General features: G+C 43.6%; 1 protein-coding gene across 11 annotated transcripts in view; it reads right to left on the bottom strand.

Annotated features, from left to right (window-relative positions):
* Positions 1-13,715, bottom strand: part of Nfrkb (nuclear factor related to kappaB binding protein) — a 37,736-nt gene extending 24,021 nt beyond the window's left edge. For 2 of the 11 annotated variants that reach the window (XM_029555534.1, XM_029555536.1), the window contains exons 1-12: positions 13,621-13,648; positions 12,554-12,774; positions 10,914-11,088; positions 8,564-8,765; positions 6,214-6,341; positions 4,466-4,640; positions 3,812-3,949; positions 3,160-3,233; positions 2,268-2,352; positions 1,445-1,625; positions 889-997; positions 35-161 (exon numbers count right to left, since the gene is read on the bottom strand). In XM_029555534.1, coding sequence (XP_029411394.1) covers positions 35-161; positions 889-997; positions 1,445-1,625; positions 2,268-2,352; positions 3,160-3,233; positions 3,812-3,949; positions 4,466-4,640; positions 6,214-6,341; positions 8,564-8,765; positions 10,914-11,088; positions 12,554-12,594 — 1,435 coding nt within the window. In that variant the 5' untranslated portion in view covers positions 12,595-12,774; positions 13,621-13,648. Of the gene's footprint in view, positions 1-34; positions 162-888; positions 998-1,444; positions 1,626-2,267; positions 2,353-3,159; positions 3,234-3,811; positions 4,163-4,465; positions 4,641-6,213; positions 6,347-8,563; positions 8,766-10,913; positions 11,089-11,178; positions 11,203-12,553; positions 12,775-13,620 lie in introns of those variants that run through there. The other 9 variants (XM_029555541.1, XM_029555540.1, XM_029555535.1 and 6 more) reach the window with 9 other exon arrangements.
* Positions 13,716-16,869: the final 3,154 nt, after the last annotated feature.

Here is a 16,869-nt window from a genome sequence, read left to right as displayed (position 1 = left end):
AAAACAGGATGAACCCTCACAAAAAAGTCCTCACCTCGGCTTTCTCCAGCAAGATACTGCAGAGCAGGCAACACCAACTCAGCCCAGTTGGGGGCAGCAGAGAACCAGCTGTTGAGGGAACTGGCTGGAGAAGACTGCCAATCTAAAACCCGATCCTCCAGCTGAGGGAAGAAAGAGACTCCCAATTAGGTTTCTCTTCTGTATCAGCAACTTCAGGAAGGTGCCAGGGCTGCAAGGCACATGTATAGTCTGTCAAATTCCCAAAGCAAGTTAGCTGCAGTACTTTGAGGGGAATCCAGCAGGGCTTTGCTTCCTAAGCTGAAGATCTCAGCAATTTTATAACTTTCGAAACTTTCTTTTTTAATCGAATTTTCGAACATTTCAAAACTGAAAATATGAAACATCTTAATCATCTTTATACTCCATCCCCCTTCTGAACCTCCGTACAACGTGCCCCATCAGATTTCATGCATTGTGTCATATATGTTAAAAACCTATCGAGTCAAGTAAGTGTACCCAGACGTCCCCCCAGTGCAAGTTCATCCACTAGGGTCTAGTCAGCCTATCCAGAGTTGCTCCCTTAAAGATCAACTCTCCCTCACCCAGCAGTAATCAGCTGCCAATAGTTCTTCGGCTACGAGTGTGGCCTGCTACCCATTTCTCTAGTTCTATTCTTGGTTTTTGTCTGCTTGAGTTTGCATGGGCTATAGGTTCGTATGAGCAAGTTTCCAAGAGCCTGTAAGATTCTGTTTCCATATGGTCATGTACCTCCTACCTGGCTTATACTCTTTCCTCCCCCTCTTCTGAGCCACAGGGGAAAGAGGAGTCCTCTCCAGAGACCCACACTTTGCAGACTCTTACTCTCATCTCTGCACTTTGAATGCTTACCATAGGAAGACTAGCCTGATTCTCCAGCAGCAAGATCTCTAATAGAATAGAGAAAAAACTGGAAGATATTTCATTGATTCCAAGGCAAGGCTTGAGGTCTTCCAAGGGCCTAAGAAGAGGGGAAAATATGTAAGAATGAGCAGGGGAGATAGCTCAGAGGACAAAGGCAACTTGCCAGGCCTGACAATCCCAGGACCCACATGGTAGAAGAGAACCAATTCCTGCAGGTTGTTCTCTGATAGCCACACATAAGCTCTGGCACACATGCACACATACGCATACCCCCCCCCCAAAAAAAAATAAATACAGGTTTAGAAGATAGCTTTAAAAAACATAAGAACAACCAAAATAACCAAGAACACATGCCAGATTGGTTCAGGGAGCTTCCTTGTAAGCATAAGAGCTCAAGGGGTCAAGAAAAGACCACATGGCACATTTTCCAAGCAAGATCCCCAGGGGCTCAGCATACACAGTCAACTCATACAAGCCCCAAGCACTGGGTACAGCCTCAGCTTAACTCTGTGCCTCTGTGAGGCAATCTCTGTGCCTCACTTACTCTTCCTTGATAGCAGATACTGACAGTGGAGAGGGGGCCTGTGAGAGAGGTGGCACCCCTTCAGTATTGTTTAGGGGCTCTGTCAGATCCTCTGCCTCAGATTTAATCAGCTTTATTTTCTTCTTTTTCTTTTCCTCTTTTTCTTTCACCTTTTTTTTAAGGACAGCCAAGTCATATAAGGCTAGGAAGAAGAAAGAAAAATAGAAGTCACAAAACTCCATTTTCTGCATTAGGAATTGAGGAGTCTTCTCTGCACACCTTTTCTCTGCACACCTTTTCTCAAGGTCCATCAAAGACTCAGTAGAAGACATTTAGTCTTTTTTTTTTTTTTAAACTAAATTCAGGGAATGATTTATAACTTGATTTTAACATATAATGATCTGCTGTACTCATTTCATTTGCGTATCGATGTGTTATGTGTGTTCATGTGTGTGGATGCACATGTACACATGCATGTAGAGGCCAGAAGGTTGACATGAGATGTCTTCCTCAACTGTATTTCTCTTTATTTACTGAGGCAAGGTCTCTCTAGTCTAGCTAGCCAGCTTGTTCCAGGGATGCCATCTCCACCTCCAGAGAGCTGGGGTTATAGGCAGACTGCCACATTCACCCAGCATTTACACGAGTGCTAGAATCCAAATTCTTGTCCTCATGCTTATGTAGCAAGCATTTTAGCCACCTCCCCAGTCTCTGTTGTACTGATTTAAAATCTGAGGGCAATTACAAAACAAAGGTGGCTGGCATAATGGAAGCTATGACAGACAATTTAACACAACATGTGAACATAATCATGTGAACATGCCAAGAAGGGACGTTCTTTTACCTGCTAAAGAGCCCTTCCTGCCGGCATTTACTCGAGTCATGATGTCACTGAGGGTCAGGTCCCCTGTCAAAAGGTCTGGGTGATCCTAGATAGGACATCAGAGATGTGGTTACAGAGGGTCAAAAAGGAACCCAAAACTGATGGTGACTATGCCAAATTACCTAACACACACAGTGTTTGAGGGATACCTGAGGTAATCACATTGAATTAAAATATACACAAATAAAAAACACTCTTCACAGTGGTGCACAGGAAAACCCAGCTCTGCCTTTCTGATGTAGGGCATCTGCATCCTAGAGCTCCTCTGCATTCCTTACTTCATGTGCTCTTTCTAACAGCATTATATTTTACAAAATCTTAACAACAGGATTCTGAGGCGCTAAGAGATCTGCTTGGTCTCACCATATGTGGAGAAGACAGAAAGAACTCAGTTTTCCCTCCCCATGCGGATTCTTCCCACCTCACCCCTCTGCCTCAGATGGGCTGACTTCTCCACTGTATTCTCCAGCTTGATGCTCCCTCAATTTATTCAAATGAAATAACAGATAGTAAAAAGTGGAGGAGCACAGGCTTGGTTCTTGGCTCTGTTACTGGCTGTAGGACTAATAGACCCAACCTCTGAGCATGGAAGACACAGAGAGAATGATTCGTTCACAAACCAGTTATTAACACAAAGACTGAAGCAGACACTGTTCCTATTCCTCTTGTTCCTATTCCAACGCACACCTCTGTTGGGCCTCCCACACCTCTAACGCCAACTAGCCTCTCCTATTGCTCCTGTGGTAACACAGAACCACAATCAAGGCAGTGACTATCATCCTCATCCTTGGGGCAGCCAAACTGGAAGCAACAGACTAAAAGCCACACGTGGCCACTCCCACCACAATCTTACTGGTTGATGTTTCCGCTTCTCATGGTGCTTCTTTAACATTATCTTCAGGTCACTGTCCCCCAGTTCTATTTTATCTGAAAGTAAATGAACCAAACCACATGGACCAGCATTTACTATGATGATGCTCTGATTTAAATCTGCCTGGTCACTTAATCATTCAAAAGTAAGATACTCCTGATTCTCCCTTCTGACTCCTGTGTACTATAAGGAGCAAAAATAATCAGTCATAGGATCAGCACTTCCACTTTTCTGTATGTTGGCCAACAAATGACTTCAGCTACTTAGTGGACCTGAAAACACAATGAAGTGTCTTCTTAACATTCTCCTCTTGTTCCTATTCCAAATCAAATTCCGCTTAGATTTTGCAATCTACAGAACTGCTATGGCTACAATTAATATTCCATCGCTAGTTTAGGATTCTGTTTTCTTTAGCCCAAAATAGTGGCTGATCAGCTCCTGAGAACAATTTCAGAATAAAAGAAGGCCTGCCTCTAGATGTCAAAGTACTGTGTGGTACACACACTTCTCCCAATCACCCACTTGTGAGGAACACTACTACTTCATGGCCCGCAAGGATCTAGTCTCCACCTCCCTAAGGAAGCCCTCACTCTACAGATTTCTCACAATAGCAGCAGCAATGCCCAGTTCTCACCTGCAGTTTTCATATCCGTGGTGGAAAGCGTGGGCACCACCCTCAGGGGCACCGCAGGACTAGGAGAACGTGCTGGAGAGCTTGGAAGCCATGAGTTGAGATCTTCAAAAGAAAATTTTTCTTGTAAATCCAACGTGGCTGTGGACTCCAATAGGGGAGATTGGGTAAGTGGCCATTTGGGTTCAACAGGGCTAAGCCAACAACATGGAGGCCAGGGTTCCACATTCCTTTCTGACCCTTCCCCAGATGAGCTGGAGCACACTTAGGTCATTTAAACGGCTCTTCCAGGAGAGAGACTTCAACAGAGTGATGGGGTCGCATTGCAGCAGGCCAACAGTCACTACTACTCTCCTGTAAGGGGAAAAGCAGTTCTCTCAAGTGGCACAATGGGTACCAGAGGCCTACTGTGGAGAGACCCTGCTCTGCAGAGATCTGTCCAAGAGGTTCTCATCTAACCTGAGTGCCACATGAGCACAAGGGTAGTGGGGGCACAGAGTCACACTAAGAGGGATGTTTCAACAACTCAACCACCAACCACTGTTGAGTCCCACATGCCACCCCCCCAAGACAACTCAGAAGGCTCCTTTACTGGGAGATACATGGCTACCACTGGCTCCAATACCTCAGGCTTCCCCAGTGCCCAAGGACACTCACCCTCTTCATCAGAGGAAAGGGCAGTGTCACCACACTCCTCCTTCACTTCCCGCAAGACCTTCAAGTAGCGCTGCTGGGTCCGCCACTCCCGCTCCTCCGGGCTTCGGGATGGTGAAGGGCGCTTGTGGCGGAAGGGAAGAGCCGGGCCGCTCCTTCTTGCCATCTCCAGAAGATCCTAGCAAGAGACCAGGTAGCCTCCAGGTCAACATCAAATCTGGCTCTCTAGATAGTCCATGCTTTATTCTACTCAAATGACAAAGATGCAGATGTATGAACAAGTACAAATAAAAAGGGCCTGTGTTAATTACAGGTTGAGCATTCCGGATACACACACAAAAATCAAAATCTGAAGCTTCATTGAGTACCAACAAAACATCACAAGTGAAATGCCCACAAGGCACCTTGTGCAAGATTGAAGCCTAAACATAAGCACACCAAAAATACTGTATAAAATTCGCTTTAGGCTACATAGATAAGGCACATGGGAAACCTACGGTTATAACTGTGTCTCATCCCAAAAATACTGTGTTGTGGAAAAATATTTTTTTCCAAAATCTGGAAAAAAAATCTGAAATCCAAAACACTTCTATTTGTAAGCATTTAAGATAATGAAGACATAAGTTGAATTACATGAGGAAAATCTTCAGAGTGGTGAACTGCTTCATTCAGAATGAATACTTATACTAAACATCCAAGTATTTCTATACTACAGCTGAAAGAATTACTCAAAGAAGTCTTAACAGGACTGGTGAGATGGCTCAGAGGGTAAAGGTACCTGCTGCCAAGCCTGACAACCTCAGTTGATCCCCAGGACCAACATGGTAGAAAGAACCAACTCCCCCAAGTTGTCTTGACTCCACACCTACATTGTGGCACATGCACGCACGTGTGCAAACACACACTCTCCCTGTCTCTTTCTGTCTCTCTGTCTGTCTTGCTCTCAAAATAGTTAAATGAAAAGGTAATTTAAAAAAAGAGTTGAGGGATATGGGAGGAGCTGGAGAGGAGGGAGTGGGTGTGGATTTGATCAAAACACCTTATATCCATGTGTGAAATTCTCAATAAATTTTTTTAAAAGTTAAAAATAAAATAAAAAAAGTTAAGAACTCATTAACAACTTTGCCCTCAGAGAACTATCAGACTGCAAAGCACCCTAAAGCCAAGCTGTGTTCTACCTATCTGAACAGAATTCAGAAGCCAGTATGCACTTACACATCAATTCCAAAGCATCCTAACTATCCTCAATAACCCACGGTGAACTTGAAATCCTTTGTTTTTCTTGGTAAATATGAAGCTACTACATTTTACCAATTTTTTTTATATTTTATTTATTATTTTTATTTTATGTGTATGTGTGTATTGCCTGCATGTAGGTAAGTGCACTCATGTTGTTCAATGCCCACAGAGGACAGAAGACGCTGTCGGATCCCCTGGGACTGGAGTTATGGACAGCTGTTAGCTGCCATGTGGGTGCTGGGATTCGAACCCAGTCTTCTGGAAGAACAGTCAGTGTTCTTATCTGCTGAGCCATCTCTCCAGCCCCCATTTCACCAATTTTAAGAAATGCTTTGTTTTCTGTGTTTTAACATCTCTGAAATCAGGTATATGTATTTAAGAAATAGATCATAAAGACAAGACAAAGCCTGACTTCTTAATGGCTCCTGTTTTGCATTTGAACCACTACTTGATGCCAAGAGACCTTCAAGGTCACTGCCCTCATTGCACATCCACTCCCCAGTATTACTTACACTCCTAGAAGCAAGGATCTGTTTTAGCAGCCGATGGAAATACTGCTGTTGCGAGTTGAGATATCGTTTGTACTGTGACTTGAAGCATAGCTGCCGGTATTTGACCACCTCAGGGTTAAAGTGTCCATCTTAAAAACACAGAGGTAAAACTGTATATGCATCAGTCCACATACACATAATAGGTATGCAAGATGTGGTTGTAGCACAGAAGGAAAATATGACTTAGAGACTCAAAAAAGAGAACCAAAAATAAAAGAATCCAAAAACAATGATGGTTCAACCAAGGCTGATAACCATAATAACCAGAGCCAGACAGTTATATTCAACAAAACTAGAACTGAAATATGACACTACTCTGTGAAATAAACAGCAATTTCTGTCTTAGATATTCCTTGTTTGTATATTTATTGGACAACTGAATTGTGTGTGGGTAGTATTTGTAGTACTGCTCACCTACATGAGGCCCCTTACATAACCCCCTAAATCCCTCCACGTCCCCAGTTTGTTCCAGCAGGGACAGTGGTATGCTCCCACCAGAGGACCCACCATCAAAAAAAAAAAAAGCAACCCCCTCTCAAAAAAAACAGATCTCTGTCAACCAGAGAACTCCCCCTTTAAATTAATAACCCATGGGAGGAGGAAAAGCAGCCAGATATGATGGTATGTGGTGTGCCTGTCATCCCAGCTACTTGGGATGTGAGGCAGGAGTATCATGGGCCCAGTTCAGGGCCAGTCTGGCCAACACAGTGAGAACAGTCTCTTCAGAAAAAGAAAAAGGGGGCATGGTACACACCTTTAACCCCAGCACTTGGGAGGCAGAGGCAGGCAGATCTCTGTGAGTTCAACGCCGCCCTGGTCTACATAGTGAGTTCCGGGCCAGCTGGGGCTACAGAGAGACCCTGTCTCAAAAAGACCAAAAAAAGAAAAAAAAAGAAAAAAAGAAACAAGGAAGCCAGACGTGGTGGCGCACACCTTTAATCTCAGCACTTGGGAGGAAGAGGCAAGTGAATCTCTTGAGTTTAAGGCCAGCCTGGTCTACATAATGAGTTCCAGGACAGCTGGGGCTACAGGGAAACACTGTCTTAAAAAGACCAAAAAAAAAAGGGGGGGGGTTGGGCTGCAGTTCAGTGGCAGAGCTGGCAGAGCACCTGCCTAGCACACACATGTGAGAAGATCTCCACTACCAATAAACAAGGAATGTTACTTTAAAATTCTTAGGCTAACAAGAGGTTTAAAATGGTAGGCCTGTTCTCTCCTCTTTAGCCACTATCAAGTTCTGTTTAATACGACTCAACTCAAGGAGATACACCGCCCTTTCAGGCCATCCTGCAAAAAACAGTTACCTCAGAAACAAGGAACAGGCTTCCTCTGCTCCTCTCCATAGGTGAGAGAGCAAACTGTGATCCAACAGTGATCTTAAATAGTTCTGTAATGCCTAAGGTACTACTTAATTCAAGCAAGGATCACTCATGGAAACAAAGACCACTGGGTAAAACAAAGGCTTCAGAGAAATAAGACTGGATCCCAAAACATGGCTCAACAGATGACTTCTTAACTCTAAAAGAGAAAGGATGACCTTTCACAATCAAGTGTATCAAGGCAGACTGGTGCACACTTCTAATCCCAGCACTAGGGAGGCAGAGGCAGAAGGATCTCAGAGTTTGAGGCCAACCTGATCTACCTAGAAAGTTTTAGGACAGTCAGGGATACATAGTGAGACTCTGTCTTGAAAAAAATGGTAAGAAAAAAAAGAAAACAAAAGTAAGAAGTATTTTATATATTTGCTTAGTGTAAAATTTCTTACATTCGGCTAACAGGACTGTGTTTATGTGAAGGGATGACCTTGTAAAAAGATATATAAGCTAAGTCAGGAGTAGGGGCACATGGCTGTGACTCCAGCACTCAGCAAGCTGAAATAAGAGGATTGGTATGAATTCAAGGCCAGCCTGGGCTACAGTAAGACCCTTCTTTAAGAGAGAGAGGAAGGGGGAGGTCAAAGCGAGCAGTGAAATGTCACCATTTTCTGCAAGAAAAAGAGCAAACAGAAAGCCAGTTTCTTCTTTTTTGTAGAAACCTTAAAAACTAGTCATAAAAAAGATCTCTGGGGTGCTGGTAATGTTTTATTTCTTGTGATGGTTATACATTTGAGGTCTATTATGCATTTTCTATATATGTCAATACAATCTTTTTAAAATAAAATAGCATAGGCAATAAATAAATACATAAAATCACTCTTTAGGGGCGACACCTGTACATGAAAATAGAAAAGAAAACGAAGAAGGGGACGCACGCTTTAGTGAATGTGTCCTCACCCTCAGCCCTATGGAAAACAGAACACTGAGCTACGGACCTCGGAAAAGCTTCTGAGCAATGTGCAGAGGGTTCCCAAAGCGGAAGTTCTCCCCACTGAACAGGGCAAGAATGAGCTCATTCTGCTGTTCCACACTGTCTGTGGGAAACTGAGGCAGAAACTGCTGGAGGTGTTCACGCTGAGAGTCACTCAGTACTTCCTGCCACGTGGAGAGACTGACGACATCAAAGAATATCTCAGGCTGAGAAAATTTAGAGAAAAAGTAAAAGACAAATAAGCTTTTAAGTGTATGTATGCAGCAAAATATACAAAAACAAAATTTACCATTTCAACACTATTACAGTTCAGGGATTTTAAGTACATTCACATTTGTTGTGTAGCCATCATTATTATCCTTAAATTTTCTAATCAGACTAAAATTCCAATGATTTTTACTCAATTTTCAAAGATTAGAGATTAGCTAGACATGGGAGCACACTCGTAATCCCAGCACCAGGAGGCAGAGGCAGGAGAACTATGAGCTGGAGGTCAGTCTAGGCTGCATGGGAAGACCCTATCTCAAAACAAAAGACAATTAGAGACAGCACACAAACCACAATATAGCAGTACATAATAATCCAGAGGAAAATGGTCTCATAGTGAAGCCCATTTGGAAGCCTTCTCTGCAAACCAGAGTATGATGGCAGACCATGTGAATCCAACTAAGTAGCAGGAAAAAGTTAATGGGGAGGGGAGTTTAGAAGCAGGAAGGACTTCATCTTCAACTCAATATTACATATTGGATATATATAACCATCAATAGATAGGTTAGGTAGATAGGTAGGTAGATACAGACATACATACATACATACATACATACATACATACAAACAAACCTGTTAAGTGATTGTGACTTTATCCTAACAAGGAGGAGCCACAAAGGGCTTAAGCAGGAAACCACCTACCAAACACCTCTATGTGAATGTATCAAAAACACCTCAGACTCAATGTCCAAAACTGTCCTCCTACAAATCTATTTTCGCACTCCATTATATTTCTAGTATCTAACTCCATGTCTGGCAAACAATAGATATATAATAAAACATTTGATGACAGAATGAATGTTAAAAAGAAATTTCCTTGAAACAGTCTGCAAAGAAAATACAGATGAGGAGTTGGAGACGTAGCTTAGCTGGCAGAACGCTTGCCTAGTATGCATAATATCTTAGGTTCACTCCTCAATACCACATAATGTACGGTATCTGGGCTAGGGATATAGTGCAGCTGGCAGAGTACTTGCCTAGCATGTAAAGCCCTGGGTTCAATTCTCAGTACCATATAAACTAGGTGCAGCGGCAAACACCTGTAATTCCAGCAGAGGAAGGAAGAAATTCAAGGTCATCCTTAGCTACATAATCAACTCAAGGACAGTCTGGGATGCGAGACCCTATTTTAGACACACACACACATAGACACACACAAACAGAGAGAGAGAGAGAGAGAGAGAGAGAGAGAGAGAGAGAGAGAGAGAGAGAGAAAACATCCTTGATGCATGGTAACCACATTAACATGACTACAAGCCAGGCATAGTGGCACACACCCAGCACTCAGGAAGCAGAGGCAGGCAGATCTCTGTGAGATGGAGGCCAGCCTGGTCTATATAGTAAGTTCCAGGCCACCTGGGGTTACAGAGAGACTGTCTCAAAAAAAAAAAAAAATGATGACTACACATCTTGCCTATGAAAGTGATCAAAGACAGGCTGATGTTCTATCCCAAAGCACATACTATTATTTGACTAGAAGGTTATCTTTTGGACACAGACACGTCTAAGTTTCTTTAATGATTCACAACAGGTTAACTATTTTAAGGGAAATGTGATTCCACTATTAATATACAACCTTTTGTTTTAATTAATGAAAATTATCTTGTTAGAATAGAGTTCACTGAACTGGAGAGCTTATCAGCTAAAGCACTGGCTGCTCTTGCAGAGGACCTGGGTTTAGTTCCCAGCACCTACATGGCAGTCTACAACTGTTCCAGGGGATCCAACACTTCTGACTGCCACAGGCACTGCATGCAGGTGTTGCACTTACATACACGCAAGTAAAATACTCATACACATAAAATACATACATAAATTTTGGAAAAATTAATACACGTTCATGTATATTAGGCTATCAAGTTGTTCTGGCATGCTATCAAACATGAAGAACATGTAGAATGAAGCTTATCCTATCGTCCTTGATCGGAATACTAACCACAATGTAAGAAAAAGAAACAGGGCTCAATTTTCCTGCAAGGCAGACATCAAAAGGGAGTAGGAAAGGCAAAATCTACAGTGGGAAAGGTTAGGCAGAGCTGCTGTGGGAAGAGGACAGCAGAAATGCTGGCAACAATGTTACTACTCACATCCTCCAGAAGGTCCTCTGGCAGACTGACCCTGGTGCCACCCAGAAGGCAATCCTCCATAATCCGAGTGCCATGACCATCTCCACATGGACCCAGTTCTAGGGGATCTGTCAGCATGTGATCCAAGGAATCCATTGTTTCTTCTCCACAGGTATTCTGGACAAAAGTACACACTCTGAGGCAGAAAGACAGAAATCCCCTTGATGCTAATATTCAATCTCAAATCTTTTGTTCATTTGGGGGGCGGGGCTAGCCTAGAACTCACTATATGTGGCCCAGGAAGGTGTCAAACATGCAGCATTCCTCTTGCCTCATACAATTCCTAAATTCTTAATTTTCTTATATTTTCATTTTATAGAAGAATAAGACTCTGGAATTAAATGATAAATCATGCATGGTGAGTCATGTGTGTATCCCAGCACCTGGGAGGCTGAAACAGGAGTAGTACCACAAGTCCCAGGCCAGCCTGGGCTACAGAGTGAGTCTGTATGAGACTCAAAAAAATAAATAAAAAACAGATCTTGGTCCATTAATTTCGAGTTCCCAGGTCAATAACCTCTCTATCAGAACATAATTTCTTTAGCAATTTTTTTGTTTCTGTTTTTTTCAGACAGGGTCTCCTTGTAGTGCCACCTGACCTAGAACTCACTATGTAGACCAGGTTGGCCTTGAACTCACAAAGACCCGCCTGCCTCTGCCTCCCAAGTGCTGGGATTAAAGGTGAGCACTACCACACCCAGCTTTAGTAATTATTTCAGCACTTATTAGAAAGCTCATTTGAAATTCACATACAGAACTGGTGAGATGGCTCAACAGGTAAAAGTGCTTGTCACACAAGCCTGAGGACGTGAGTTTGATCCCTGGATCCCAGGGTGGAAGGAGAGAGCTGACTTTTAAAAGTTGTCCCCTGACTTTGACACACATGCTGTGCCATGTGTGCACAAGTATGCACACATACACGATAGTATTTAATATCAGATTAAACACACACACACACATTAGCAAAGCAATGACACTGAGTTACTTCATCAAGTCTAGTAAGTGCAAGGTCTCATTTAAGTCTTTCTTACAACTGCGCTTACTACAGGTATTCTACAGATACTAATAACTGAGGATCAAAGTAGGTAACTAGCTTATCCAACCCCAGAGCACTACTCAGGTCAGCCTACCTGCAAACGCTCTTAACACTACCCACAATGCCTCTTGTGTACACTCGCACTTTAAATTGGGAAAACTTCTTGATACGATTTTATTAGTCCACACAAACTCTTGGGGCTCCAAGCACCAGACTACTACAACAAATAGTAGTCAGTGACCAATCTGATCTTCAGTTCCATGTAAATTAATGCAACTTTTCTCTTTCCTGTATTAACAGTACAGGGCTGACCACCTTTAGAAAACTAAATACAAGAACATTTTCAGAGAGCATCTCACAAAGCTTGACAGCTGGAATCAGGTGTGAAGTTTAGGTTACAGGTCTGGACAGTGAACTTGAACTCATCCACTATCACCTCCTATTCCTACCCAACAAGCTCACAAATGTGGAAAGATAAACTGGACCTAATCAAAACACCAGATTTCTAATTGGGCTGCCACTAAATCTGTGACATTCTGCAAATCTTACCTCACCAGCTTCTTACCTGTAAGATAAAGAGGAGCTGGACCAGGGCCTTCCTCCCATTATTTCCAATCTTGGAATCTGACAGTGAATAATCCCCAGCTAAATGACAGTTTATGCAACTTAATGTGGGTACTTCCCATCCCCCAAATTCTCAACCGATAAAAAGCAGGTTTGTAATCCATCTAGAATGAAACACCTTTCCACTAAGTTACTTCAAGTATTCTTGACAAGATTTCAGATCTATGAAAGATAACAGTGTTACAATGAGGTTGCTGAGAGGTCCTCAAGGATCTATGAAAGATAACAGTGTTACAACGAGGTTGCTGAGAGGTCCTCAAGCAACCTTGAGGTGTATCATCTTCAGCACAAAGCTGTATGAAGACATCTTTAATGTACCTGGGACCTAAATAACTGAGGCAGGTGAGAAAGGAGCAAAACACACGCCCTTAACAAAACTTCAAAACAAGAAATCTGTAGAAGCAACCTGACGCGTTGAATAAAATCCTCTTAACGTAACTGGCACGGAACAGACTGCAAAATCAGCACCTTGTCTGACAGATGCACAACTTAACTTGTTCATAAGCTTCTATCAAAGCCGAAGGATAGTTAAGCTAAACTGAGTATCATCCAGTGACAACCCTTGTCCTGCCGCTATTCTGCACAGGAACTCAAAATACAAAAAGCAGGCAGCTACGGGAGAGCTGGAACCCCGGAAGCCAAGGATTTTAAGGCTTGGGGTGTCCTGGACTTCCTAACTAAACCAGGAAGGCCTCCCCGAGAGGCCTTTTTTCTTGGCTGTGCACCTGGGCTAACCTCCCCTCCCAGGCCCTCCCGAAGCCCAACTTAAACCGCGAGCTACTTCCGGGGCAATAGCTGGCTCCCAGTCCATGGACCCTAGCGACCCGCCCGACCTGGGCACAGCCCGACGCCCCTCCCCCACCCCGTCCTAACCCGAACCCTCTCCCACCCGCTGCACATGCGTTGGGCCCACCGTCTGCCCACTAGGGCGGCGACCTCGGAGCCCCACTTCCTTCTTCTTTCTTCCGCCCCGCACCCTTCAGCCCAGACGCCCAGGCCCGCCCTCACCTTCCCGAGGCCTCGGGTCTCCACACCCGCTGAGCTTCTAGGGCCCCGGGCTCTAGGACGCGCTCGCTCCCGCAAGGCGTCTGGGTGCGTGCACGTTCCGGGGCCCGGCGCAGGAAGGGGCGGGGACTTGGGGCGGGGCCTCGACGGCCTGGGCGGGGATGGGCAGGCGGGGGCGGGACCTGAGCTAGTAGGGGCGGGGCCTAAGCGGGTACGGGTGGGGCTTAGATGGACGGCGTGGGGCCTGAGGCTACACTTGGGCCAGCGCCGACCTGGCTGTGACGTCCTGGCCGCCTCGGAGTCTAGGGTGCGGGTTCCGATCCGCTGTGGGCTTTTCTGGTTTAGAGTTCTGGGGGACGGGGCAATGTCGCTGTTCATCGGCCGCGAGATCAGAGCACGACCTAGCCAGGCGCCATGCTAAACACCCTATCCAGTAGGCTTTGCGCTGCGACCTTAGGCGCTGCGCACTGTGCCCACCGTACAGTGGAGAAAATCATGCCTTCTTGAAGGTTCGGTGAGAACGCAGACCTCAGCCCGAGTCTTCACAACTTCCAGAAAGTACAAACATCGGGAAATTACATTTTAAATCAAACTCTGTGATGTTCTTCTTACTCAGGATCGCGGTCCCTTTCCTTTTACTAACTGGGTTTTATTTGGAATGACCACATCACTTACCCCTCTGCAGCTCTGGTCCTTCAGAGAGCATCTTCAGTTCTTTCGCTTGAACGAGCGTATGTCAGAGGAGCGGGGCGTGCCAAGCTAATGTTCCTCCCAACAGGAGATAGTGCTTTCCAAATAAAGCCAAATCTTTGTGCCCTCACTTGCCTCATGGAGCTCTCAGCTCCACTTGGACTGTTCTGAGGTTCTTGAGTTAGAAACTACCAAGTATGAATGGCAGTGCAGCATCATTCCTGGTGAGCAAGAGAGTCAAAACACGATAAACTGTCGTTTCGAATAGACCTTGTTTTTTAGGGCAGTTTTGGTTCACAGCAAAATTTAACAAATTAGGGGTCTCCCACATACTCCCTGCCCACTCCATGCATGCATAACCTCCACCCATTACCAAAATCCCCTAAACCTACACTCCCCACCCCCAAAATAATCTGTGCTCCACCTATTCATCCTAATTTCTACACTTGGCAACCACTGATCTTTTAACTATACCCATAGTTTTGACTTTTCCAAGTCATATATTTGGAATCATTCAATATATAATATATCTATCACTATTCAGATCAGATCACTTTTTTTTTTTTTTTGGTCTTTTTGAGACAGGGTCTCCTTGTAGCCCCAGCTAGCATGTAACTGGCTATTTAAACCAGGGTGGCCTTGAACTCACAGAGGTCCACCTGCCTCCGCCTCCCAAGTGCTGGGATTAAAGGCGTGCACCACCACATCAGCTCAGGTCACTTCTTTCACTTAGTGTGCATTTAAGTTTCCTCTATGTATTTCCACCATGGTTTGATAACTCATTTCTCTTTAGTGATTAATAATATTCCATTGCTTGGATGTGCCACACTTTACTCTCCTACTGAGTGACAGTTTATTCAGTTTACTCAATTCCTGAAGGAATCTTGATTACATCCCAAATTTTAACAATTATAAAGATCTATAAACATTCATTTGCAGGTTTTTGTGTGGTCATAAGTTTTCAACTCCTTTGGGTAAATAACAAGGAAGGTAATGCTGGATCACAGAGAAAGAGTATATTTAGATCTGCAAGAAACTGCCAAGCCACTTTGCAAAGTGGCCATACCATTTTGTATGCCCACCAGTAATGAATAAACAGTAGTTTCTTCACATTATTGGCAGATTCAGTGTTGCCATTCGTGTGTGTGTGTGTGTGTGTGTGTGTGTGTGTGTGTGTGTGTGATCCTGATAGCTCTGTATGAAATGTTTATTTTGATTCCAAGACAGGGTCTTGCCACAGAGTGCAGGTTGATTTAAAACTCGCTATCTTCCTATTTCAGCCTTCTAAGTACTGGCATTGCAGTTCTACAGTACCAATTTGGCAGAGACTGAATCTTCCTTTTCCAAGCTTATAGTAGATAATGGTTTTGTTTGTTTGTTTTTAGTTTTGATGCTAGAGATTGAACACAAGCACTCTGCCACTAAGCTACACCCCCCACACACACCCTTGTGTTATTTTAATATTGTATTAATTTGGGGCTGGAGAGAAGGTTCAGAGGTTAAGAACACTGGATGTTCTTGCAGAAGACCCGGGTTCGAATCCCAGAACCCACATGGCCGCTAACAACTGTCCGTAACTCCAATCCCAAGGACTCCAACAGTCTCTTCTGACCTCCATGGTCATTGCATGACATGGGTGCACTTACCTACATGCAGGCAATACACACATGCATACACACAAAATAAAAAATAATAAATAAAATTTTTTAAAATTGTATTAATTTGAATTTCCCTGATGACAATGAATGTGGAACATATTTTCATATGTTCATTTGCCATCTGTATTAGTCTTTGCTAAGGTGTGGCTGGCCCATTTTTTACTACGGCTGTTTGTTTTTTTATTGTTGAGTTTGAATTCCTAGTGATTTTAGATAACAGTTCTTTATCCAATATGTCATCTGCAAATATAGTCCCTCAGGTCTGTTTATAAATATATACAGCTTATTAAGAAAAAAAAAAAAAAAAACACTTCCAAAAGTGGAAGCGGGCTACAGCTTGGAGGAAAAATTAGAAACTCAATCTCTGTCATTTTCTTGACAACTTTTTGGAGTAGAACATTTTAACTTACCAATAATTTATTTATTTTATGAATTATACCTTTGGCGTTCATCTAAAAAGCCATCATGAAACCCCAGTGACCATCGTCTGGATTTTCCCTATGTTGTCTTTTAGGAGTTTCACTGTTCTGCATCTTACATTTAGGTCTATAATCCATTTTGAGTAACTTTTCCTGAAAGCTGCTAAGGTTCTGGGATTTTTTTTTTTTTTTTTTTTTTTTTTTTTTTTTTTTTTTTCTGACAGGGTCTCCCTGTAGCCCCAGCTGGCCTCCAACTCAGAGAGATCTGCCTGCCTCTGCCTGTAATTGCTGAGATTAAAGGCGTGTGCTACCACGACCACCCAGCTTATCCCAAGAGTTCTTTTTTACCTCTCTATTTCAATTGCTATCTTGGGGTCAGGTTTCCTGAGCAGTGGCAGGCACCTTTAGCCCTGCCTGTTGCTCTGTAGAGAGCCTGAAGTAGGAAGTGGCCTGAGCTGCTGCTGAGGCCCAGCCTCTGATGTCAC

The sequence above is a fragment of the Nannospalax galili genome, unplaced genomic scaffold (assembly GCF_000622305.1).
Source record: "Nannospalax galili isolate Female #2095 unplaced genomic scaffold, S.galili_v1.0 scaffold6, whole genome shotgun sequence".
Classification (NCBI taxonomy): Eukaryota; Metazoa; Chordata; class Mammalia; order Rodentia; family Spalacidae; genus Nannospalax; species Nannospalax galili.
Note: the sequence above shows the minus strand (reverse complement) of the source record. Positions and strands in the feature narration are given on the sequence as shown.